Here is a 26916-nt window from a genome sequence, read left to right as displayed (position 1 = left end):
ACAACTGCTGCTGCAAAATAACACAAGGAGCAAATTATAAAATGGTCCTTACATATACACTTTGTAAGTTGTTCATTACTTGCTGTCTTCCCTTTGTCTAATGTTACTCAAATAAAGACCAATATAAGACTAATAAAATGGGCATTAATACATACAAACTGTAAGATCCCACATATGGAAAACAAATATGTCAGCAGTGTTTTTTTTTTTTTCAGTTTCCTGTACCTCTCCTACAAAAACATCTATTTCTTTGTTTAATTTTATTTTCAGAAAATAATCATGGATGGCTGAAATGTAAACTACAATAACATTTCTGTCACCAACCTATACTTCAGTGTGGAAGCAAAACAGCCTAATTACAACGGAGTTACAATTACAACAGGGTCACAAAACATGTTTATGCTCTAAATTGTACTATTCAGAAAATAACCTGCAATTAAACACTTTACCTCTCAGAATGTCATATAGTTCATACAAAAGAACACACCCTTCCTGACTTTAACAGTAATTATAACGTATGATTTATACATAGTTGCAGCAAAGCACAATGCAATGTGCTAAAGTCACACAGACCAACAAAGACTATTCTGCATTGATAAATAACATTCAAACAATGACAAACAGAAATGTGTATGCTGATATTAAAATATGTTCAATTACCTTTCTGCTTTGAGAGCAGTTTTATAGTACTCAAATACCTTATATCAATATTCAGAACTTTTTTTTTTGATGACGTACGCTTTTTACCTTGATAATCACTGCCTCTGAACTAATCCATACTTTTTCACATATTTTTATAATTTGCATATAACAACAAATGAAGCTCAGAATTAATGCCTTGAAACTCTGAATAAGTCTGCTTGTAATGCTGTAATATACTAAGATCTGCACCACATGATGGGATGCTACATAAATCACCAGCAATGTAAAGGCTTTCCAGAACTGGCAGTAAAATAAAAGTGGCACCTTTTAACCACTCATGTCCTTTCTGCATTAACTCCCAAGGACATAATGTCAAAGAGTTAGTTTTATGTCCTTAGACTCTTCTAACACTCTTTTTAACAACCATCTTAGATGCGTCAATGCACAGTAGATGAATCCAGAAGTAGTACATTAACAGAATGATGGAACAACGGTGTATCAGTTAACACTGTTACCTCACAGTGCTTTCTTTGTAGTGCCTTTACCTGGGCATCACTTTCCTATCATATACTAAAGACATGCAGGTAGTGAAATTTGCTATATTCCAAATTGCATGCGTGTTTATGTGTCTGTGAATGAGAAAATATGTATGCATCATAAGATGGAATGGAATCTTCTCTAGGAATGTTTTTTTTTATCTATATCCATTTATTGTCATCATGACAGTTATAATTTTGTCTACAATTTTATTTTAGAAGCAAGGATGAATGGACATACCCATTCATATGCCATGTATACCATGGTATATACTTTTTAAAAATGATTTATCTTACTCAATGGGTGGCCACAGTGGTGCAGCGGTTAGCATTGCCACCTCACAGCAAGAGGTTCTCTGGTTTGATCCACGGCTGGGGTGCATTCTGTCCGGAGTCTGCATGTCCTCCCTTTGGTCGCGTGGGTTTCCTCCGGGTGCTAAAGTTTCCTCCCACATCCCAAAGACATGTTGTAGGTGGATTGGACACTCTAAATTGGCCCTAGGTGTGAGTGCGTGCATGTGTGTGTGCCTTCTGTTGGAAGGTTGGGCGTCCGGCTGGCAACTTGACACTGTAAAACTCCACTGCCAATCATGAGCAGACAGGTGATCCACTGTGGCAACCTCTAACCGGGAAAAGCTGAAAGAAGAAGATCTCACTCAATGAAATGAGCTAAAATATAAACAAAATGGCACTGAAACAGCATGTCTGACTAACTCCTGACCAACTACAATATTTACCATTTAATGAAACTTTAATGCGCACTACATACTGCTTTTATTACCTTATTATAAAAGACACATGCTAACTTGTTCCCTGTGCCTAGACATTGACTATAAACGTATTTGTGTTTAGACATACCCTGGGATTCAACAACTCCTAAAACTAAGTGTACACTGTTCTGAGTGAAAAGACAACACACACATACACACACACACACACACACACACACACACACACACACACACACACACACACACACATACACAACTCACACTTTCTTCGTCCTAACTTTTTGTTTTCCAACTGATATTCTTGCAGCTTTAAATATTGACAGGGATTAATAAAGGTTACCACAAAGTGTAGACTCCATGTACACTTAGTTTAATCTTTCTGAGCGACTAGAAAGCACAAAAAATGTAATAAGAATTTTATTGAATACAGATTGTGTACACTTAGTGTAGGCTTTACTGAATCTGGCCCATAAATATAATAAAAACATGGAGAAATTAAGTTACATTAAAAGTGATGGACAATTAGTCATTAACAGTAAAAAAATAACAACAGTTAAAGCATTCTCAAAAGAACTGGCTGCTATTGTCGACACAGCCAGTACCTCACATACTTGTATCAACAGACTTGCCTCATTGATTTTTCTAACTAGATAACTATTCCTGCATCATCAATCCAAGCATTTTTCTTTTTCTTCCATATATGCAGCTGAATTTATCATTGTTTTATACTAAGTACCTATAGCTTCCTGGGGAGTACTTCTTGTTTTAATGATGTCTTTCATTTAAATCCAGCATTTTGTTGTCTACAGTGAATTCAAGGAATATCAAAACCACAGGACTGCTTTCCTGGCAGCTAACGAACAACAGCCTGGAACTCCATTACATCTTCAGAGCATACATTGTGCAGGATATGGAGCCTTGACAAACTGCTGTCTCAAGATCATTTGATAAATATGAGCAACAATTTTCCAAAAAGACTTAATTTTAAAACATTTAAAAAAAATCCTTCCATGCTCTCTGCGACATTCTATGACGCTTCTACCAAATAGATTCCAGATAATTTCCCTCAAAGTAAAGAAGAGGGTACAATGAGAACTCTGTGGAGAAGAGACATTTTAGCCCTCTTACTCCAGAACAAACAGAACATTCAGAAGAATGTTCTGACCATTGGAACAAACTTCTTATTCATGTTAAACAAAGTCTCTCATTGGCCCAATTTAAGTGTAATTTGGACGACTGGATGGGTAATCGGAAATTCACCCCAGGGATTCCACCTGTGTCCCTCACAGACAGGGGCAATAGATGTTGATTTTAATGTCTGCTTGACCCAGACACCTTTGGAAACACAGGATGAACTTGGCTAGGCTTATAAGGGGCCTGGGGTCATTAGCCTAGTAACCTCCTATGATCTCATAGATCATATAAAAAGCAGGTCATTGACTCCTTGGTTGCTAACACAAGTCCTTTAGAACTACTGCTGGTGTAGCTTTATATAGCATTTGTTCCAAAGCATACCAAAAAATCATCCAATGTTTGCTTCTTAAAATATCCTAATAGTTTACATTTATTTATGCTAATGCAACACTTCACACCCCTGTCTTTGCTTACCAACAACTCATAACTCAACTTATAATGCTCTGGAGCTGCACATAAATGTTTTCTTCACCCACTTCCTATTCCCCTATTCTTTTTCTGTTTTCTTTCTTGAGCAATATGGCTTCCTCTGAATCTTCACTATGAACTCCACCCTCCACAAAAATAAAAACATAAACTAAAATAGCTATTTCTGTTGCCGCCATATTAGGTTGTTCCATTCTAACAGGGCACAAGAATGTAACACTCTAAATGGATATGGGCATTTCTACATTCAGTTAGTTTATCCATACAACAGTTTTGCTTTCGAATGTGTCTGTGTTTCTCAACATCTTGGTACAAGAAATCTGGACAAAGCCTAAAATACTAGTGGGACAAAGGGCCAAAAATAAGGACATACTATAAGTCACTACTGACTTTAATCCTGAGTGATTTGCCAGAAAACCACAACTTTTATGAGGAGTAGTCCAAAAATATGAAGCAAAAATCTGGACATTCTATGAAAATCTGGACAGTTGAGAGGTATGACTGTGTCCCATTTTCTGGAGCTTTTCTCCCCGGGCTTCTGCTGAAAATGGGCCACTGGCCCAATCGGACTATTTCCCTGCTAACAAATGTAATAAATAAATAAATAAATAAACTTCTGAAGTAGTGGCAGCTTGCAACACAGTTACATTTATAAGAAACAGGGAAGTGTATGCTCAACACAATGGAGTCTGGATACTGGTACCTCATTTTCCATCACCTTCCTCAAATGACTGCAGATAGCATACAAACAGCCGACAGATAATTCTACTGAAAACTATATTCCATAACAGTTCTATTGCACTATCTTTGGCATTACTTCTTACCTTTTGCTAATATTCACAATAGTTGTTAGTTTCCTTTCTAAACTTTCAAACTCCAGACTGTAACATTTAGAAGCAGACATGCTTTCAAGTTCAACGGCAAATATACTTTCACTGCAATGCAAAATAACTTTACAACAGATACAGTACTAAGTTATTTTAGAAGTCTCAGGATAGTTATTTCATTTGTTAAACAATTCCTAATTCTTTGAAAACAAATATATATATATATATATATATATATATATATATATATATATATATATATGTGTGTGTGTCTAAAGCATACACATATATACATACATACATACATACACACTCACACACACATATGCATACATAGATTCTTATAAACATACTGTTGTATAATATACCAGAAGTCCAAATGTCCAAGTATCATCAAAATGTGCAATATATTAATTTATGTTAAAGACTGGATGAAAATGTAGTTGTGGGAACTCCTTCTACTTCAAAACAAGTATGCTAGAGTGAAATTCTGGACTGAAAGAAAAAAATATATGCATTATATCTTTTTATTAACTCCCAAAACACCACAAAACAGGGAAACAGTTACTTCCAAAACAGATGGATAACTACTTTATGCATCAGCAAAACAAAATAATCAAAAGTCCACAAAATGCAGATGCTGTTCCGGAAATGGTCTCCCCTCTGGATTTCTTCACAGAAAGATAAGATGTTAAGGTCTTCTCAGAAAACTCCAAAATGATTCCTTCCTTCTTTACTGCAGTGTAACACCCAGAAAGTATAACTGTGTAAGAGCACCCCACAACAGTAAATGTTAGAATGGACGACTGTTGCAGTAATGCTAATGAATATGAAGCATATAGCCAAGGATACTGAACACCTTGGCCAGTAGGCCAAAGCTTAGATGCTCCTTCTTCACATGCCGTACATCTCTAATCTTAAACCTAAGAATGAGGACTATGTGCTCGTACTTAAGAGACATACAGGCTTCAACATTCTCAGAACTTTCTTGTGCAGATACAGACTGAAATCTGGTATAAAGAGGACAGACACAGGCAAAAAAAAGTAGGGTTCCACCTTGGCCTAACGCAAATAAGAAAGAGAAGAAGGGGGATAGAGGGAGGGTGCAACAGTGATCCATTTTAATATCCATTCTTAAAAAAATTGTGCTATGTTCTTCACTGTATCACTGCTGCAGTAATGCTGACATATGGTGCAATTCCTGTAACGTTAGGTAAACCTGGGGGGGAGTGGACAGAAGTAGAATCCAGTAACCATTGAAGTATGGCTTTGGCAAATCCTGTCCTAGCTCTAGAGAAAGCATCAATTTTGAATGATTGGTAAAAGTATGAAAGAAAGACCAAGTAAGATAAATTTGGAGCCAGTCCCTTGGGAAAAAGTCCTTGAAGAAGCTACAACCACTGTAGAATGACCTTTAACATGCCCTTATGGGGATTTTCCAAAAGACTAACAGCAAAAAAAATGGCAAGGAAAATTCATCTGGAAATAGTCTACTTGTATACCAAATATTTTGCTTTTTACCCTTAAAGGAAATAAACAATTGATCACATTTTCTAATCTTTTATAATCTTGTTCAAATAAAATCTTAGTTGTCTGTATAGATCTAGCAAGTGAAATATCCTTTCTCCCTTATTTTGAGGATTAGAAAATATGCAGGAAGGTGAATGGATTTACACAAAGATATTTTAGTAACAAACTTAGGCATAAAAATACTGGATGCCCTGTCTTTGTGAAGAAACAGACAGGATAAAGTAGGCATGAGGGCTTGCAATTCAGAAACCCTCCTAGCAAAGATTAAGGTTGCAAGAAGAACTTTTTTTTCTGTATACAATATTTTAGTGATGCAGAAATGTAGGTTCAAAAGGTGATAAACTTACTTTCTCAAGATTATAATTCTGGTCCTAGGCAGGACGAATTAAGTTTTCCTGGGGGTTCTGATGTGCAGGCTACATTTTCAGAACTATTTCACTTCCAATCATGAAGAAAAATGTGGATCTACTGCTGGACTAGCTAAAATGGCTGACAAATGAATCTTAATAGAGGTACATGCCAAGCCAGGACTGAGCATCCCAGGTAACTGAGCATAGAAGAGCTCTCTGGTTGATATGGTTCCAGCCTAACCAGAATTAAAAGGACTATCATCCTTACCATGAGAATGAGGTTCTTCAAGAGTGGATAAATTAGGGAGCTCTTCTGCTTGTGATAAGTCCATCCTATGGGGTAATGTGTGGTGAATGACCATGGCCAGGTGTAAGAGAAAGGAAAATTCAATGTTGACTTAGTGGTGGGGGGCTGTCACTAAAAGGAATTTGGGATTGTACTTCTGAATCTTTAGGAAAAACCTTCTGGATGAGATAAAAGGGTGGAAAGGCATAAAAAAATTGCTCTTTCCATGGGATTGAAAAGATGTCTGTCTTTCAGTCTTCCTTGCATGGAGTCCAGAAGCAAAAAAATCTAATTGTTTAGAGTGAAGGCAAAAAGAGGTCTATAGGGAGTACCCTAATAGTGGGCAATCTGAAGGAAGACTTCTATGTTCGACATCCATGAAAGTCTGTCATGGATTCGCTCAGGTTGTCTAGCAAGTAGGTTTAATCTGATGGAATTTAAACTGCTTGGAGGAAAAGATTGTAATGGATCACAACACCTGCATGGATAGTAGAATTGTGTTGTACCGACTGTGGCATTATTTATCAAAGCCTAAAGAGTTCCTGTGGTCCAAAAGTGATAGAAGATTAGAAAAGACGAATAAATACTTTCATTTCTTTTACGATTCCTTGTTGGCTTTTCTTATTTTCTTACCCGAGTTCCACTGAACATGTCCCCAGGCCATGTCCAACACATGTATAGAGGCCTTTTGCAGGAGGGCAGAAATAAGAAAACAAACTCCTGGGTTTACCTTTAACTGAGTGATCCATCTAACAGCTCTTTCTTCACAAAAGGCAGAAGAGGAATTGGGAATGATAAGTAGGTCAGTTTTGTGCCCAAAAAGATTTTAGGTACCAGTGAATTTTCCTAATAAACAGTATGGCAAATGAAATCATTTGTACTGTGGATGCCAAATATCCCTGGGTTTTCATAACTTATATTGTTGTGATTAGAGAAATGTTTATCTAGAAAGTTATCTGTTAAAAAGTGAATCTTGTCTGAGGAAGAAAGGCCATCATGAAGCAAGTATTGAAATGGTAACCTAGGAATACAAGACAATGTGAGTGAAGAAGTGGTTCAGAGACAATCCAAAAATTTGGAAATGCATGACAGCAAACTATAAGGCTCAAAGAATTTTCAAGAGAAGAGGTATGAACTGTTAAGTCATCTTGATAAGAATATATGAGGATACCTTGGGGCTGTTAAATGCTATGTTAGGGACTATACACTTACTGAATACATCCTGACCAGAAGAAGAGGCAAAAAGCAAAGCACTAAACTGAAAGTGCAATTCCAAGACACAATCTTAAAACTTTGTAATGTGGATGAATGGAAATATGAAGACAAGCATCCTTGAGATCCAAGGTAGCTAGGAAAGATTTGGGAAATTCAGAGGAAAGATTTTGGAGTGTTACCATCTTGAATTCTAGAACATTCATAAAGGTGGTCAGAGTACACAAATCCAGAACTGGTCCTCTAGGTGTTTTCTTTTCTTGGGATGAGGAATTTTTTTATTTTTATTTTTATTTATTTATTTATTTTTAATGAGGATGAATAAGTTCTGTTGCCCACTGATCTAAAAGGACTGAAATAGCAGGATGTACTAGATGCTATTCTGAAGTCATTTTTGGAATTGTATGTTGAGTAGGAAGTGAATTCTATTGTACTCTGTACACTTTTTGCATAATTTGCAAAATTCAAGAATCTGTTGTGATTATTTTCCAGAAAGGAAGTACCAGGAAAGCTTACTGGGAAGTTTGGAAGGGGAAAGGCTGAGGTGCTGGGAGAGGAGAGAGGTTTGTCAGAAGGTTCCTCTGAGTCCTAGAAATTTAGATTTTGTCTCACCCTGACATTATTTTAAGAGTTGTTGCCTTTCTACTGAGCAGTCTTTTTGTGTCTTGTGGGTTTGATTTGAAGGGATAATTGTTATGAAATTTCAGAAAAAGGGGAAATAAAGGTTTTTTGATCCCTACATAATTTTACCACTTTCCTCACTTTTTGAAAATCTCTCCAGAACGGGAACAAAGAGGGAGTCCTTATCCAAAGCAGCATATAAAAGGAGCTATGATATCTTCTGGAAGATTCTGGAGTTTAAGCCACAAAACCTTTCTATGAATAGTCCCAGTGGCAGCAGCCCAGGAAGAACATCTACCATACCATATACACACTTAATGGTGGGATGTGCAAGCTAAGTAACAGAAGAAATCAACAGCCATACTCGAACAGATTTGAAAAAAGTTTTGGACATGTTTTCAAAATAGGCAACAGCGGCAGAGCTGTTTCCTCACAGCAGGAGGTTCTCCGGTTCGATTCTTGGTTGGAGTGCCTTCTGTGCGGAGTCTGCATGTCCTCCCTGCGTTTATATGGGTTTTCTCCAGGTACTCTGGTTTCCTTCCACATTACAAAGACATGCATCTGGAACATGTATCCCTGTCCTTTGCTGAAAATTGGCTTTGTTCCAAGTTGGATTTTCCCTGAAAACAAATGTTAAATAAATAAAATATTTGTGGATGGAAAAAGTTTAGATGGCTTGTCTGAGTCAGGAGAAATAACTGATGGTCAGAAAAGAGTTCTTTTAAAGGTACTTGTGATTGTCTGGGACCTTATAATACCTGTCATGCTTTTTTGAACACTTGGTACAGACACTGAGACTATGAGGCTGTTTAACATGAAAAATTCAGAAATCTTCTCTGCCCCTAACAAAAAGGTATCTATCTTCTTAATGCAGCATTTCTATGTATTTACAATAACTGTACACTCCATTCTGGTGTGTGTGTGTGTGTGTATAAATAATATATATATAAATACGTATGAATACACCACACACACACACACACACAAACACACGCACACACGCACACACACACACGCACACACACACACACACACACACACACACACACACACACACACACACACACACACACACACACACACACACACAAACAAGCATTAAATGCAGAAATAATGTCATTATGTCAAACCACTGTCTTATAATTTATAGATGACTGTTAAAATGTGACTGGGAGTGATTTATCAAGTCACTTATAGCTAACACACTGCTGCTCTACACAAACATGTGCTTATTACATTTGCTCAAGCATTACAACTTAAGGCTGCTAGTGACTGTGGGGTTTTTTTGGTTGTTTCATACAGGAGTAATCTGTTTGAGCTCAAGTGTTACAAAAGTTTTGATGCACTAGAAACCGAGAAAGCATAATAAGCTACCTGGTTCCAAGATTCAGAGTCCCAAGCTGCCTCATTGCCTCATGCTGCAGTGGGATAAAGCCCTTACTACACACCACTGTGTTCAATTAGAAGCATAATGACTGGAGGGTTGCAAGGGGAGGATGTAAGACAGCAGCTGACATCAGCTCACCCATCTTGGGGATAGTCTAGACTGTGCAAAAGAGCAGTGTTACAAGCCTGATGAGCTCAGTGGTACATAACCAGTGTGCCTCTTAGTCAGAAAGCTGTGCATGTGCAGAAGTGTGCATGCACCACCAGAGGACAGTAACTGCAGAGCTTGCAAGGCTCTTAGGGTGTCAAGAGTTAGTGCGCATTCCATGGCAGCAGTATGATGTTAAAGCACTGTCTTCAATCACCTCATCTTCCCTGGAGGTGGGTCAGACTGACCCTGGACACGTTAAGATGGGTTAAAGAATGAGGACAGGAGCTGGTGGCAGGTGATAATCAGTGCATAAAATAAAAAGCCTCCAAAACGTCTCTAAGTTGTACCACAGAATCGAAGAGTGACACAGAGCATTTAAAATCAAAACTATGTCATACTGGGGCCACTAATTATCCGAAAAAGTAAAATAAAAAAGACAGTCTTTACACTGCAAACAGGCCATTCATGAGGCCTACTTTCAACGATAGCAGCAAATGAGTGTGCAGCTACGCAGCAAAGAAAATGTAGAGCTAGAAACAAGGATGCCATCTACTCAGGGGTCCAGGAAAGTAAATAATGTGGGAAGAAATAGCCAGGGAATTGTTATGGCTAGGCTTGTATAGGCCCTAGGGCTGATAGCCTAGTACCAACCTATGAACCTATGAACTCCGAAATTGCTTCACAGTACGCCAACAGCATTATATGGAGAATGCTTTAAAAGGCCTCCTCACAAATGTTCAGTAAGAAAACAAAAACACATTCCTAGGTTAAACTTACATGGCTTATTATAGTAGTCACTTAAGAACAGAATAAAATGTTACCCATGTGCTACATAGAGCATGTATGTTACTGAAAGGTTTTAAAATAGTTATGATAAAGAAAGGCAGTGTACAGCATGTCCAAATATGACTGCACTGTGTACATGTAAGGCTTATATTAGGCTCATTCTGCTCTATTTTAATAGTGAGCATAAAGACAGGGAAATGTTAGTAAAGTGTGGAACAGCCTACATCATAACTTGCACGACAAAAGTATTACTAATATAAGAGAGGAACAGCCTATAACATAACAAGCATGAGAAAAGTATTACTAGTGTAACATAGAATGGCCTATTTCATAAAAGACACAAGAAGAACATTACTAGTGTAATACAGGAACACCCTATATCCCAAAATGCACAAGAAAACATTACTACTGTAACAGAGGAACAGTCTATATCATAAAAGGCACAAGAAAACATTACTAGTGTAACAGAGAAATAGCCTATATCATAAACGGCACAAGAAAAACATTGCTAGTGTATAAAAGGAACAGCTTATATAACAGTCATGAAAAAAAATTACTAATGTACCAGCACACTCGTCAGTGTTTTGTTATAAACTGGAAATCGAATTTGTGCCTATGACAAATTAGAAAACACCAATAAAGAAGTTTATTCTTAGTTTTCATTAAAGATAATGCAGAACTGTGCAAGATTTTTAAAGATATTCCAACATTTTTAGTCTGGCCATTAGTGTTCACAATTAAGGCTCTAAACTGTAAATGAGCTGCTTTATGTAGAAGGGAGTTCGATTCTGTCTGTCTTCATTTCCTGCTGTGCTACTCCTGAGTAAAAATCCCTTGACCAGACAGTGTTCTCATGTTGTCCTGAAAATGCACACTTGTTTCCATGAGCTTACCTGACTAACAAATGTATAAATTAAAAAAAAAATACAAAGAAATGTTTATCTTCTTTTGGGTCTTCATTTAAAACTGGTGGGCATAGGACAATTCAGCTAGACTGCAGAAATCAATCACATTTGAGTAAGAACAAATTGCTGACAATCCTACAGTTTACGTTAGCAGATGATAGAACTTTATTTTCTGTGCAAGGCAAAGCCTCCACACCCCCTCCCCAAAAAAAACACAGACACATGCAATCAAACACATAACCTCATTCAGAGGTCTCTACCTCCTGTACCCACTTATACTTACAATCTCTTCCAAGGTTACTGCATTCTAGGGGAAGAGACAGTTCCTCCACTACAACCACCGCCTTCAGCATCAACACTGATAAATTTAGCAAAAACAGTGACCTTGAATTTAATTCTGTCAGTAATTCAGATAGGATACTTCCATCACATTGCTCTGGTGTTGTTAACCATAGCATAGCCAAAGTCATTCAGTAGCAGTGTTTAAAGCAACACTGTGCCTGGTCAACTATCCAGTTACATAATTTACTAAAGGTCTCCTTTCCCATCAACTCTGTTATACACACACACACACACACACACACACACACACACACACACACACACATACATAGAGACCTCTGAATGTAAAGTTCTATCACACACAGACACACACACACACACACACACACACATACATACACACACACACACACACACACACACACAATATCCATCCATGAAAATAATCAGTTTAGCTTACTGAGGAAAAAGAATGACTATATGCTTCTCACCTTCCTTTTCTGCACGAAAAATAAATGTCCGGTTTGACGTGGTCACCTCAAACTTGTTATCTCCAATTCCTCGTATATTGCTTATAGCAGAAATGGGGATTATTCCTTTGGAGTACATGTCCTAGACAACATATATAAATAAATGCATTAATGAATTACTTAAAAATAGTAATTTAATGTAAAACATTTATGTCCTAATGACTTAAAACAGCAGAATATAAACATGTCAAATGATTTCTCAAAAAAATGTCGATGTATTTTTCACCACATTGGTAACCTTTTAAAAGCAGGGGGGGGCCACAACATATTGATGTCATTAGAGGTCCTAAAATAATGTTTCCTCATCCTTTGGTGGTGTGCGTTGAGAAAGCCAAGTGAAAGACGGGGCAATAAAAAACACCCCATCTGTCCCCTCCCCACAATCATTCTTGTTTTTTTTCAGAAGATTAAATTGCAAAATATGCCGTGGCTTTCTGAGTTGATAACTTTTTACAGATTAACCATAATTCTCTATTATCAGCCTTTGTGTCACACTCAAACTGTACGAAATATCTAGATACTCTTCAACTATTTCTTATCTGTGTACCTCCACTGCTGTGCAAACATGTTGCTGTATCTTTTGGCTTTTCCCGGTTAGGGGTCGCCACAGTGGAACTCCGGTCTGCTAATGATTGGCAGTAGATTTTTACGTACTGAGTGGACAGCTCTGACGCCCATTCATGCATGTCTCCCCACAGAAGATGCTTTAGCTGAGAATCGAACAGGACAACGTCTTACTGTGGGGCGACAACGCTACCGCAGCACCACCATCGCAGTATTACTGCTGTGCAAACATAATGAAGCATAATGATCCACAATGCAAGACTAATGAGAAATGGAAAAGGTTAAACAGCCTTACTAGCTTGTCAGGATATGAAAAAGATGGAGATCAGGTAATAGTCAAATATGCATGCCAGAAAAAAGTATAGTCATTTCAGGCATCACCTTCGTGACTCCTTCAGTCTCCAATTAGTGGAATGTGGTAACTGTATATGACAAAATAAAACACTTTGTGGACAATGGTTTACTGTCTGCACTAAGTTTACAAATAGTATTGATATCACTATCACGTCCAAGGTAAGAAAATAAAATTTAACTGCAAAAGTTTGCTGCTTGTATTTAGGTAAGTTATCAGAAAATATAGCAGGTTTCTGTAACCTTCACATTGCCTAGATAATTGTTGTCTGTTGGTATGATAGTTTGTATTGCGCTCCTGAAACAAATAAGCAAATGCTGATTAGATGCTGCTTAGCACTGACTGCAATCGTTGTAGCTGGAAGTGCAGCATGGTGGGGTAATGAAATGGAGTCTTGACAAGTTATATATTCTGTGGGCAAGTGCAAACCTCCCAGACTATTCATCAACTATCTGTGAGACTCTGAATAAGTTATTCAACCAACCCAAAACTGACGGAACTAATTTCTAAAGACACTCATATTAAGTTAGCTTATCCAACTAGCAAAGGGTAACTAATAAATAATCTACTTCTGCATTATCAGTAATATCACAAATGAACTTTCTTCGGTTCCAGCTTGATCTAATATTATTTTGCTGTCATTGTAAAACTAAAATTTCTCAAAGTCGGGTGCTAATGTGGCTATTACTGGCAGTATTATTAAGTACCTAACAAATAATGGGCTGCTCTACTCTGCTAAATATTAATATCAGTATAATAAAACAAGTATCAAATATTTCATATGGGTAACAGATTGGCCTGCTCTGGCAAATGCATTAAATTGTCATGTCTGAGGCATCTCAGTTCCTGTAATCATTCTACAAATAATACATAAATTCACTCTGTTACTAGACTACTTGCCAGTTTCACTTACTGGGCATTTATTTTATTAGTCTTATGCTCTTGCATAAAGTAAAGACTAAACATTTTCATATCATGAAATTCTGTTTAAACAGAAAATGAAAAATGTATGACCTGAGATGAAGTGCTACCATCTGCTGTCCAGGTGTGATATTGCTGCACTACAGTAAAAGCATTTTTGCCAAAAGCCCTCGACTTTCATTGGCAACAACTCACTGTTTCAGTCTGTGAAATGTAGTTGTGACAATTACTGTGCATGTGGCATCACAAGCAAACACATATTTTGAATTAGGAATAACATGAAAAGAAAAGCAGAAATTAATTTGGAGAAACCATAAATAACATAATTAAAATATATAATGAATTTACAATAACCAGAGATTTCTATGGAAATTTTATGTAACTTCATTCAATGCAAAATACCTGTTTTCCCTATATAATCAAAATAAGGGTTGTAATTTTCAGCACCTTTGGTTTCGTTAAATAACTTAATACTTTTTGCAGCATAAAAATTAATTTTGGTGCAGGAATACTTGGATAACAGGTCCACTACATCTCATGAAGGTTGTTTACATTTTCTCCAGGTCAGTTTAAACTTGTCAAAAAACATTACAACTAGTAAAAGGCTCCCAGGATAAAGCTGATGAGCCACATCAATTAGTGTGAGGACAGGTGGTATTCTCTGCTAACTGCAGCCATGTGAACAATCGAACACCTGCCCTGGAGGTTTAAGTGCTATATTCACAAAAGTTTTAACCCTCTTGTCAAAAGTCTTTTTACTAAACACATATGATTCCCTCAGTCTTTATTTTCCCACTGTGTGACCTTGAGCAATTCGCTTAACCAGATATTACTCCGTAGTCACCCCCTGAAAACGCACTGCATATCCAGCAGGCCTAACAGGTGAATGAATGAGTAGCATTATTACTATTATTATTATTATTATTATTATTATGAAGATAGGTGAAGGCTGCCAGCCTAGCCAGATAGAATTATCTAATTCTGTCATTTGTAAATATTAATATAAGCCACAGGCTTGTTCTCTTAAATGGAAAAAATGGTGTTAAATGTGGAACTGCAAAAATGCAACAAAACAGTGCACTGTGCTGTAGGAAAGCTGATAAGTCAAGCATCATGTAATTGTTTGATCTCAAAACCTGCAGCCAAGATGTCTGGATGAAGGAACTCTTACTATTGTTTTGAGACTAGTTAATTGCTAGAATTCAAATGTATAATGTCTTTTATTGCTCTGGCTTCCTGACCAGCTACAAGATCAAAAGGGCTGTTACACTATGAGCTTCTTTTAGCTTGGGAAACAGAAAATAATGATGTAATCTGAAATGAGTCAGTGGTACTGTGTTATCAATTTAAGGACAGAGAGACTCAGAGCATTTTGCATTTGTCTTGAGAACATCTAACATCACCAGCACGCTGTCTATGCTCTATATGTAAGTTTATTTTACAACTGTGTTTTCTCTTAGATATAGCTAGGAAATAGGAAGATTAGATTAGTTTTTTCTGTACTGATGTCAGAACTTTTCTACTGTATTATTTTAAGTATTTAGCTGTGATCTCTGAACGCTTGACTAACACTGTGTAATAAGAAGTATTGTCTTGTGTTTTTATTATTTATTATTAAATATTTTTAAACCTTTCAACTGTGGCTTTTTTATTCTAGAGATAATTTAAGTTCTAGAGTACATTGCATGTATATAGTGATACCGTTCAAGTTACTCCAATAAGTTTTGCTGTTCAGTCACACTTACCATTTGGATAATAATATTGCACAGCAATAATTGGGCACCCTTTGTTAAGGGCCTTTTTAGTAGCTGATATTAGTGGGTGGTGGCAGCTGGTACTACCATATAACCTGGCAGAAAGGGGGAACAGCTGGAGAACCTGTGCCAGCCTTACCAGGAGTGTCTGAGATATAAGTTATATACAAATACACAAAGTGTGTGTGTATGTCAGCTACTTGGGAAGGGACACAAAGCTCTGGTTGGACAGAGAGGGTGCTGGAGGTTTTAGCTTTCCCACTAGGCTGAGATTTCAACCCTATAGCTGTGCCAGTGGGGAAACTTATTGGGTATCTGGAGAGAAAGGGAGAAACCAGCCCCAGACTGACTGTGAACTCTGTGTGCTCTTAAAGGAAATTGTAATTTACTATGTGTGTATTTGTTATCCTCCCCTATGTGGATGCCCCTCACTGGTGCTAGTGGTGAGGACTGAGGCTCCTTGATTGCTGGGCCAGTGCACGGGCATCACATATTAATTGTTTGCCAGTGGTGGGATATCCACACCACATATTAACTGGTTGGCACATACTAATTGGCTTGTAGTGGTGTGACTAATGAATTCTTGTAGCTTGTTTACAGTGATCACTGAAGGTGTTTTTGTACTCTAAATCATCCATGCATTGAATACTTAGAGTTCAGATCACAATTGTTTTATTTCTTTAATCTTAGTTAGTCAGGGAGAGCAAGCAAGCATGTCATGAGAGGAGTTTGGCAAGCTGACAAGAAGCCAGCTGGCTGAGATGTGTCAGGCTAGGGGACTGGTGCATGGAAACCTGACTAAGATAGACATGATTGCAGTTTTCGTCACAGCTGCTTCAGAAATCAGCAACCAGGAGGACAATCAGATTGGCCGTGGAGATGTACAACACTCAAGGAATGGACAGCTCAACCTTTATGCAGAGAACTTAAAAATCCATCTAGAGCTAAAGAGACTTGAGTTGGAGGCCAGGTGTTTGGAAATGGAAGTTGTGGAAAAGGAGCAGCAGAGGCAGCATAAAAAGGAGCTGCTGACTCTTTGGCAGAGTCATGGAGGTAATGAGGAAAGGTGTAACTGGACCCCAGAAGCATAAAAGGTCAGTACATATCTTCCATAGTTTACAGAGGGACATAACTTTGATAGTTTCATTCATATGTTTGAGAGAGTATGTAAACAGTATGTTGACCAAAGGGCTCTACGTACAGTTCCTGACCCCCTTACTCCATGGTAAAGCTGCAACTGTGTTGTCCAAAATGTCTGACATTGAATGTTTTGATTATACTGCTGTAAAGAACTGTTTGCTAGATTGTTTTAAGCTAACACCTGAAAATTATAGGAAAAAGTTTTATGAACATAGACACAAGGCAGATGAAAGTATGTGTGAATATATTGCTGAACTGAGCACTTATTTTCATAGGTGGATGAGTAAACATCAGGTCACCACTTATGAAGGGCTGGCAGACCTTTTGGTGAGGGAACAAGCCCTTAGCACTTTGCCTGAGGACATGATGTTCTGGTTAGCTGATAAACAATGTGCTACATCAGAGAATTTGAAGAAGAAGGGAGACCTATACCTAGTAAGCAAGGCACCCCTGCACAGGAAATGGAGTCCCATTACTGCTCATGGGTCTAAAGGAACTCATGCTGGGCAGCCCAGACTGCCCCAACAGAATCTGCCAGTAGCAGGGGAAGCCACTAGTCCAGGTACATGTCCAGGACCTAGGGTTAAATGTTTTGAATGCAACCACTGGGTCCATGTGGCATACAGATGTCCACAGAGGCAAGGTGAGGAACAAAAGGGGAGAGAGACAGTTAGAGGGAAAGACAAAATGCCACTAGTAGGTTTTCTTTAGGCAACAAGGGTACCAAACTACCATCCTGCAGATGTTCTGATAGGGAAGAATTTGGATGAGGCAGAACTATGCGTTAATGCAGTTACACGCAGTCAGGCTTCGAGACAGGCATGTGAGTCTGGTAGACTGGGGGAGACCCAGACAGACCACATTCTTGCAGCCAGGACTGGTGAGGTGGTTACTTTAGGGAGGAAGCTACACTGTAGCAGTGAGACTAAAGGTGAGCCATAGCTGCTTGTGGGTACTGATGCTCCCCTGGACAGAGTGACTGCAAAGGTAGAGGTGCGTAGTAGTACCCAGGCTGTTAGTGAGGCACCACTGTCAGAGGATGCCAGACTTCCTGTGAAAGAGGAGTTGGGAAGGGTTAGCTTAGCTCTCAGACCCTACATTGCAAGGCCTGAGGCAGGTAGCTAGTGAGGCACCTGATTCTCAAGGGAAAGCGGAATCTGTATACTGGGACAAAGGGTTACTGTATAGACAGAGGCCCCCTGAGGGAGGGCTAGAAGGTGAGAGAATACAGCAGTTGGTAGTGCCTAGAGGCTACCATCTGGCGCTTCGAGCCACAGCCCATGGTATTCCTTTTGCAGGGCATACAGGCATAAAATGTACAAACAGATGTATTATGCAGAACCTCTATTGGCCTGGAATTTTCAGAGATGTAACCGGGAACTGCAGGACCTGTGAGCAGTGCCAAAAGGTAGGCAAGGCAGGAGACAAGGTGAGAGCTCCTTTAATGCCTTTGCCTGTGACTGAAAAGCCATTTCAGAAGGTAGTTATGGATATTGTGGGGCCTCTGAGTACCCCAAGTTCCACAGGGAAAACGTATATCCTAGTGGTAATAGATTATGCTACAAGATACCCTAAGGCACTGGCTTTGTCCTCCACTGAGGCTGAAAGGTTGGCAAATGCTTTGTTAGGGATTTTCAGCAGGGTAGGTTTCCCAAAAGAAATACTGACTGGCAGAGGAGCCAATTTCATGTCAGACCTGCTGGCTTGTCTGTGGAAGTACTGTGGGGTGAAGACCACCCCCTACCATGTCCAGACTAATGGTCTTGTTGAGAGGTTAAACTCTACAATCAAGTCCATGCTACAGGCATTTGCAGACCAGTTTAAGAGGGAGTGGGACAAATATTTGCCCCATCTGTTGTTTGCTTACAGACAGTTTCCCCAGGAATCCACAGGTTTTTCACCCTTTGAGTTGCTGTATGGGCATAGGGTGAGGGGACCTCTAGATTTAATTTGAGATGAGTCGGAAGGTGAGTGTGAATCTCACAAGGAGTCTGTTGTGGCATATGTCCTAAACCTCAGGACAAGGCTCACAGAACTTATGGGTTTGGTCCAGGAGAACCTGGCAGAAGACCAACAACAGAAAAAGGTATGGTATGACAGGAATGCTCGAGCTACAGAGTTTGCTGTAGGGCAGCAGGTAATAGTTCTCATTCCTATCAGACATAACAAGCTGCAAGTAGCTTGGGAGGGACCCTACAAGGTGGCAAGAAAGGTAAATGATGTTAACTACATGGTAGAACTGCTAGGCAGGAGGCAGGGGCACAAGTTGTACCATGTTAACATCATGAAACCTGCTGAGTATTTGCAGTAGCTTTCAGGAGGAGTCTGAGGAAGATCTGGTGACTAATCTCCTCAGTGAGGCTTGGACAGACACCTCAGTGGAAGGAGTAGCAATGTCCCAGCAGCTATCTCCTACCCAGGTTAGAGAAATCCGAGCAGTGTTACAGGAGTTTGGGGACGTGTTCACTGGGAAACCAGGGTGCACCTAAATGGTGCAGCAACAGGTGGATACAGGACCGCAAAGGCCTATTAAACAAGCCTCTTATAGGGTGCCTGAGAGAGTCAAACAGATTCTGAGGGAGGAGACACAGGATATGTTGGAACTAGGGTTAATTCAAGAGTCCAACAGTCCCTGGGCCTCCCCAGTGGTGCTGATGCCAAAGAAAGATGGCAGCACCAGGTTCTGTTTGGACTACAGGAAATTAAATAGTAACACAGAGTCAGATGCTTACCCCATGCCTAGGACAGAAGAGGTCCTAGAGCAGCTGGGTGGGGCTAAGTATCTTACAACCATTGATCATACCAAGGGTTACTGGCAGGTGAGTTTGACTCCCAGTGCTAGAGAGAAGTCAACCTTTGTAACTCCTTTTGGCTTGTATGAGTTCAGAAAGATGCCCTTTGGGATGAAAAATGCCCCAGCAACTTTTCAGAGGTTGGTAGATCATATCCTAGCAGGAGCAGGAGGGTTTGTCTTTGCTTACCTAGATGATATTGCCATCTACAGCCATTCCTGGCAAGAGCACCTTCAACATGTCAGGGAGGTGCTGGGCAGATTACAGAGGGCAGGCTTGTCCATTAAGCTGAACAAATGTCAGGTGGGTATGGCAGAGGTTTCCTACCTGGGACATAGACTGGGGAGTGGTAATATTAGGCCAGACCCTGCCAAAGTAGAAGCCATTCAGGCATGGCCTGCACCTGTTACCAAAAACCAGGTGAGGGCATTCTTAGGGACAGCAGGGTACTACAGAGAGTTCGTCCCCAGTTAAAATACCGTAGCTGCTCCTCTCACAGACCTGACAAGGAAAAACAGGCCAGATAAGGTAGTGTAGACCCTAGCATTTGAGCAGGCATTCCAGAAGCTTAAAGAAGCTTTGGAAGGACCCCCTGTGTTAGCCAGTCCAGATTACAGCAAAGAATTTGTTGTGCAGGTGGAAGATTCAAACCATGGGGTGGGGGCTGTACTTAGCCAGATTTCTTCAGAGGGAGAAGAGCACCCAGTGGTTTATCTCAGTCAAAAGCTCCAACTCAGGGAGGAATGCTATGCAGCTATAGAAGAGGAATGTCTAGCCATAGTGTGGGCACTGCAGAAACTTCAGCCTTATCTGTATGGAAATAATTCACTGAAGTCACAGACCACAATTCCCTAACATGGTCACACAGAGCCAGCCAGCAAAATTCCAAGTTGCTAAGATGGAGCCTAGGATTGCTGGCTTAAGATGTGTCACTGCAGGACCGCAGTGGGATTAGCAATGCCAAGGTAGATGGGCTCTCAAGACAGGGAATGGGGTAAGGTATACTCAGACAGCCCTAACTATGTCAAGCAATGTTTCTCACGGGTCACATGAAAATCTTGCTTGAGTTCTCTAGGGGGGGAAGATATGTGAAGATAGGTGAAGGTTACCAGCCTAGCCAGATAGAATTTTGTAGATAATTCTGTCATTTGTAAATATTAATACAAGCCACAGGCTTGTTCTCTTAAATGGAATTAAATGGTGTTAAACGTGGAACTGCAAAAATGTAACAACAGTGCACTCTGCTGTAGGAAAGCTGATAAGTCAAGCATTGTGTAATTGTTTGATCACAAAACCCAGAGCCAAGATGTCTGGATAAGGAATTCTTGCTTTTGTTTTGAGACTAGAGTTAATTGCTAGAATTTGCATGTATAATATAGTTTGTTTTGAGACTAGAGTTAATTGCTAGAATTTGCATGTATAATGTATTTTATTGCTCTGACTTCCTGACCAGCTACAAGATCAAAAGGGCTGTTACACTCTGAGCTTCTGTTAGCCTGGGAAACAGAAAATAATGATGTAATATGAAATGTGCCAGTGGCACTGTGTTATCAATTTAAGGACAGAGAGACTCAGAGCATTTTGCATTTGTCTTGAGAACATCAAACATCACCAGCACTCTGCCTATGCTCTATATGTAAGCTTATTTTAGAACTGTGTTTTCTGTTAGAAATAACTAGGAAATAGGAAGATTAGATTATTTTTTCCTGTACTGATGTCAGAACTTTTCTTCTGTATTATTTTAAGCATTTCTCTGTGATCTCAGAACTCTTGACTAGCACTGTGTAGTAAGAAGTATTGTCTCATGCTTTATTATTTATTATTAAATATTTTTAAACCTTTCAACTGTGGCTGTTTTGTGTATAGATAATTTAAGCTCTAGAGTACACTGCATGTATATAGTAATACTGTCCAAGTCACTCCAATAAGCTTTACTGTTCAGTCACACTTACACAGTAATAATTGGACACCCTTTAAGGGCCTTTTTAGTAGCTGATATTAGTGAGTGATGGCAACTGGTACTACAGTATAGCCTGGCAGAAAGGGGGCAAAGCTGGAGAATCTGTGCCAGGCTTTCCCAGGAATGCCTGTATGTTTGTATATGACTCATATCTCAAAGTGTGTGTGTGTGTGTGTGTGTGTGTGTGTGTGTGTGTGTGTGTGTGTGTGTGTGTGTGTGTGTGTGTGTGTGTGTGTGTGCGTGTGTGTGTGTGTGTGTGTGTGTGTGTGTGTGTGTGTGTGTGTCAGCTGCTTGGGCAGGGACACAAAGCACTGATTGTACAGAGAGGGTGCTGGAGGTTTTAGCTTGCCCACTAGACTGAGATCCAGACCCTACAGCTGTGTCAGTGGGGAGTCTTATTGGGGATCTGGAGAGAAAGGGAGAAACCAGCTCCAGACTGACTGTGATCTCTGTGTGCTCTAAGGGAAATTGTACTTTACTGTGTGTGTGTGTATTTGTTATCCTCCCCTGTGTGGACGCCCCTCACTGGTGTTAGTTGTGAGGATTGAGGCTCCTTGATTGCTGGGCCAGTGCATGGGCGTGACAACTATTATTATTATTAGTAGTAGTATTGCTTTATTTTCCACTATTATTTCTATATTGTGGTGAAGAAGTATAAATATTTTTGTGTATATAAAGAAGCATTAACTTCTGACAGAGACTTTTAGTTAGACTGCACTGATAAGTTTAACCAAATACCCAGTCCACTTTGAAATACTGCAAGCTGTTATGCATGTTTAGTATTCTGACTTACAACTTCTGAACATTACTACCAAGCAGGATGTTCTTATTATGTTGATCTCACAAATTCTGAAGAGCCTATGAAACTAAAGGTATCCTTATCTGTTATAAGTCTTAAACAATTTACTTATTTATCGTGACTCATCTGGTACTAATTTCATACTTCTGTGTCTGTTCAGTCCCAGCTGTCATTCCCTCACTCTGCTCCATCCTCTTAGAAATATCTATTTCAAAGAACATGATTGTACAGGTTTCTGGGTTTCTTTTTCATCTAATTCTTTCTCCTCGCTTTTTCCCTGTCACAATTCTCAATGCTTTGACATCCTTTCTCTGCTCTGCACCCCTAATAATCATTTACATGCTCCTCCTCATCTCACTTTGTTTTGTTCTTCATCCTTTTTGGTGGCATTTTGGCTCCTTGAACCTGACCATCAACTGTTTCCAGGGCCTGTCCTTAACAACTGAGTCTACAAAACGCAACTAATCTTCACCAGACTTTTACCCATGTTCAAGACCAGTGAGTGGCTTGAGGCCTCCTAAGGCAACATCCATTGCTGAAAGGAGTGCTTCACACCTATGGCTCTGCACATGCTTGCAAACATCGCATTCATGGGATGATGTGCAACGGTCTATACCACTGTATGATCCATGCTTCTGTGACCAAGCCACAGCCTTGCCACCCTCAAGTCAATGGTCCCACGGATTTCTGACTTCCACGGGGATGAAACATGAGGCTGCATCCCAGTGCATATACCCACTCCCCTAGGATGGGCACTCCCATTATCCCTGCCTGTGCCATGAAGCATCCAGGCCAATATTCAAACTCAGTTCACCTGAGACAACATTAAAGTTTTATCTTTCTACACCAGCAATGAAGGCTCCTATTGCAATAAAACAAGTACATCCTGTAAAATTTTCTCTTACATCTAGTTTCAAACTGCTTTAATTATTCGACAGCAATGACTTATTCACTACCTTTACTGCAGAAAGCATTAAGCTTGCACTTCTATTTTTACCATTCATATGCATCTTTTTTTATGCCACTTGTACACTGCAGACTGCATGGAATTTTATTATTTGCTTATTTATATTTGAACTCGTAAAGCACAGAATTATTTTCAAACAGCTAGCCTTTATGAAGAAAATCATGGTATTTCAGGATGTCCAAAGTGGCAGGTACTGCTGTTCCAGTTTACACTGAACCTGCTCATATGACCTACTCAGATATGAGAGAGCCTTAAGATACATTAGGATAATGGAGTGATAATAACATAGTGATACCCTGTCTTCAAAAACAAAACGACAAGAAAAACTGATGAAAAGTCCTCAGTGTAGAAAATTATTAATCCCAAATTTTGTTTAGAAACACAAGTGCAATAAATTCACATTTATTAATACAATGATTTTGCAGGTGGCAAGCCCTGTAGCAGCTCCTCATCCCTGGTGGTAATATAGCAACTGTGCAACCTCAGAATTAACAGTTGTAAAAGTGGCAATAGCTTAGCTCTCCCACGTGGACAGAGCAGGTGGAAAAGCCCCACTGCAAAAACTGCAATAATTTCATCGCCTCTTCTGCTGTCTAAAAATAAAAAACAGAAGCTTAATATGTTGATTATCCTTTAGAAAAATGCAATTCCTCCCCTTTTTTCTATCACTTCCTAAATGATATTGAGAAGAAGCTATGTATGCTGCTACTGTACTAGCTATGACATGAATATTTTAATCTATTTTATGTCTTCTTTCATCAGTTTGCTAGTAACTGTTTTGCTTGAAACTAGCAGTCCTAACCGTTTTAATTTAGATTGCTGTCCATTACAAAACCTTTTTAGATGTACAATACAAACTTGTTTCCATTCTTTTCTGAAACATTTTTTATGACTTCAGTTTCATTTCATTGTTAATGTGATTAACGTCAGCCCTTATATGTTTACTGATTTTAGTTGGCACGCAGCATTAACCAATTTTCATTGGCTACATTTTTGGCCTCCATGGAATGGATTATCACCAGGCTAACACATTTTAGGATTTGCTTTGGTTTGGTTGATAGTTTTTGTCAAGTTAAGGAGTTATTTTTATGGCTGTTTAGCCAGATTTGCATTTCCTGGTTTTACTGTTTGATATTACTTGCTTAATGGTTACAGTTTGTTTTCATTTGTTTACAACACAAGTCTGCCATGGCTAGACCAGTTTTGGAATCTCTTTTTTCATTTGATATTAGCTGCTTGATGGCTACGTTAATATTATGTTTGTTTGCAACATCATTTGGTTATAACTATTCCAGTTTTTGGAACTCTTTTCATGGGCTGGCTGCTGATTTTAGTATTGTAATTTGAAAAGGCTTCCAGCATAATAGTGTCATATGTTTATTTTATAGTCTCCGTTCTTTACTTCATTATATTAACAAAGTTCTTATTTTAATTTAATGTTACTTTAAATAGTCTTTATAATATGCCCAACTGTTCGGTTTCAAGATCTAGTGCTCCAAGTTGTTTGCTTGAGCATAATCCTTTTAAATGATTCTGAGAGTAATTTTTGGTCCCACCTGACTGGTTAACTGTGCAAACACAAGCAACGTCTTCCATTATCAATCCCAGTCATTTATCATACACCCTACTATTTTGGTCACCCATTACAATATAATTAATAAGTGAACCATATGTCAGCAATCACTCATTTTGTGAGTTGGCCTTGACTAAGGGCTGGATTCATAAATGCCTACACTAAGAGTACAATGTTCTGAGTCAATACACAACACAAGAATAACTCCCACCTTCTTCCTCATAAGATTAATTTTCCTACTGATTTTCTTGTAGCTTTAAATATCAAGGGAGATTCATAAAGTTACCACAAAGTCTAGACTATGTGTACACTTCTGTAATGTTTCTGAATGACTAGACAGCACAGAAATGTGGTAAGGCTGTTCATGAATACAGATTGTGTACACTCAGTGTAGGCATTCATGAAATGGCCCTTTATTTTCATTTTATTATGTTCTTTATATATATAGATTATATTTCACCACGGCTCTCATGCTTTGCCTAAGTTGGTTACTTTTCTTTGAAGAACTTGGTGTCTGTCTAGAAGTTTGCTTACTGGCCTACACAACACTCTTTGCTGTGATCACATACTTTGCAATCATTTGGACATCCTTTATTAACTTTATACTGAGACTTTGGTTCACAGCTGAAACAGCTACATTGGGAGAGGGTTAGACTAAAGAACTTAACGTCCTTGGTTCTATCCCAATTTTCAGCATGGGAAACTTTGGAGGGGTTGTGAGTTGGCATAATGGTTAAGGTGTTTACCTCAAAAACACAAGGTACAGGGTATGAGTCACACCTGTGAAGGAAATTAGCTAGCTTAAAATGGTCCCCAAGGGCAGCTAACCTAGTACTTGCCTTTGAAAATTGTAATCTCTACATATTTTAGAATGTTATATGATCACGCACTAGGAGTTTGTCTAATCGTTACTATTAAATTATCTCATTTTACTTTTATTTCTCACTTTATGAAAAAAAAATTGTCATTTTATGATGCTACACTGAAAGGTTATGTGAATGTTTCTATATCAAGGAGCTTCAGTTCTAAATGTAGCACTTTTAATAGTGTTTTAACACAGGCTCCCCACTCTTACAATCAATCTTGTTTCCTGCCTACTTCATATTAAGTATGACAGAATGTCTTTTATTTGACTACAAAGTTGTTTGAATTAGGAGTTCATTGGTTAGATCTCAGACAAGTGAGTACAACAGGGATTTTCAATGGTCATCTGTATTATTTAAAATATATATAAATGTGCTCATATTGACTAACTGTGATAAAGTCCATATTATGTAGTTACATAGTCTGACCAGTTATAGTGCGAGGTCCCTACAGTTCACAGATTACACAGACTGACCAGTTATAGTGTGAGGTCCCTACAGTTCACCGAGCTCCTTATCAGTCTTACTTACTTCACAGTTGTTAACAGAGCTAATGAGCTGATCCAAAGACCCTTTTCAAGTACAACTCAAGCCAAAATGGCAAAGATATGCAGAAAAATAAAAAATAAAAATAAAGTACAAAGCAGTAAAATACAAAATGTATATTTTTTTCAGGAATTAAAAATGCAAATACATACAATATCATTTTTGCAATTCACTACCTAGATGTTTAAATGGACTTACTGACACAGGATAAGGCCTGAAACAATGTATGATTATGTGTTCTTGCCAAGGAAAATTTTAAGATTATAGATTAATGTGTTTTCCTCATGAGG

At 38.8% G+C, this 26916-nt stretch overlaps 1 protein-coding gene across 1 annotated transcript in view; it reads right to left on the bottom strand.

Annotated features, from left to right (window-relative positions):
• The window catches only part of ARAP2 (ArfGAP with RhoGAP domain, ankyrin repeat and PH domain 2), a 2678178-nt gene that overhangs the window by 1363693 nt on the left and 1287569 nt on the right, over nucleotides 1-26916 (bottom strand). Inside the window, exon 8 of the mRNA XM_044062089.1 lies at nucleotides 12357-12477. Coding sequence (XP_043918024.1) covers nucleotides 12357-12477 — 121 coding nt within the window. The remainder of the gene's footprint in view (nucleotides 1-12356; nucleotides 12478-26916) is intronic.

Source organism: Protopterus annectens, chromosome 2.part1, assembly GCF_019279795.1.
Source record: "Protopterus annectens isolate FY-2018-M chromosome 2.part1, PAN1.0, whole genome shotgun sequence".
Lineage (NCBI taxonomy): Eukaryota > Metazoa > Chordata > Ceratodontiformes > Protopteridae > Protopterus > Protopterus annectens.
This window is presented reverse-complemented; position numbering and strand designations above follow the sequence as displayed.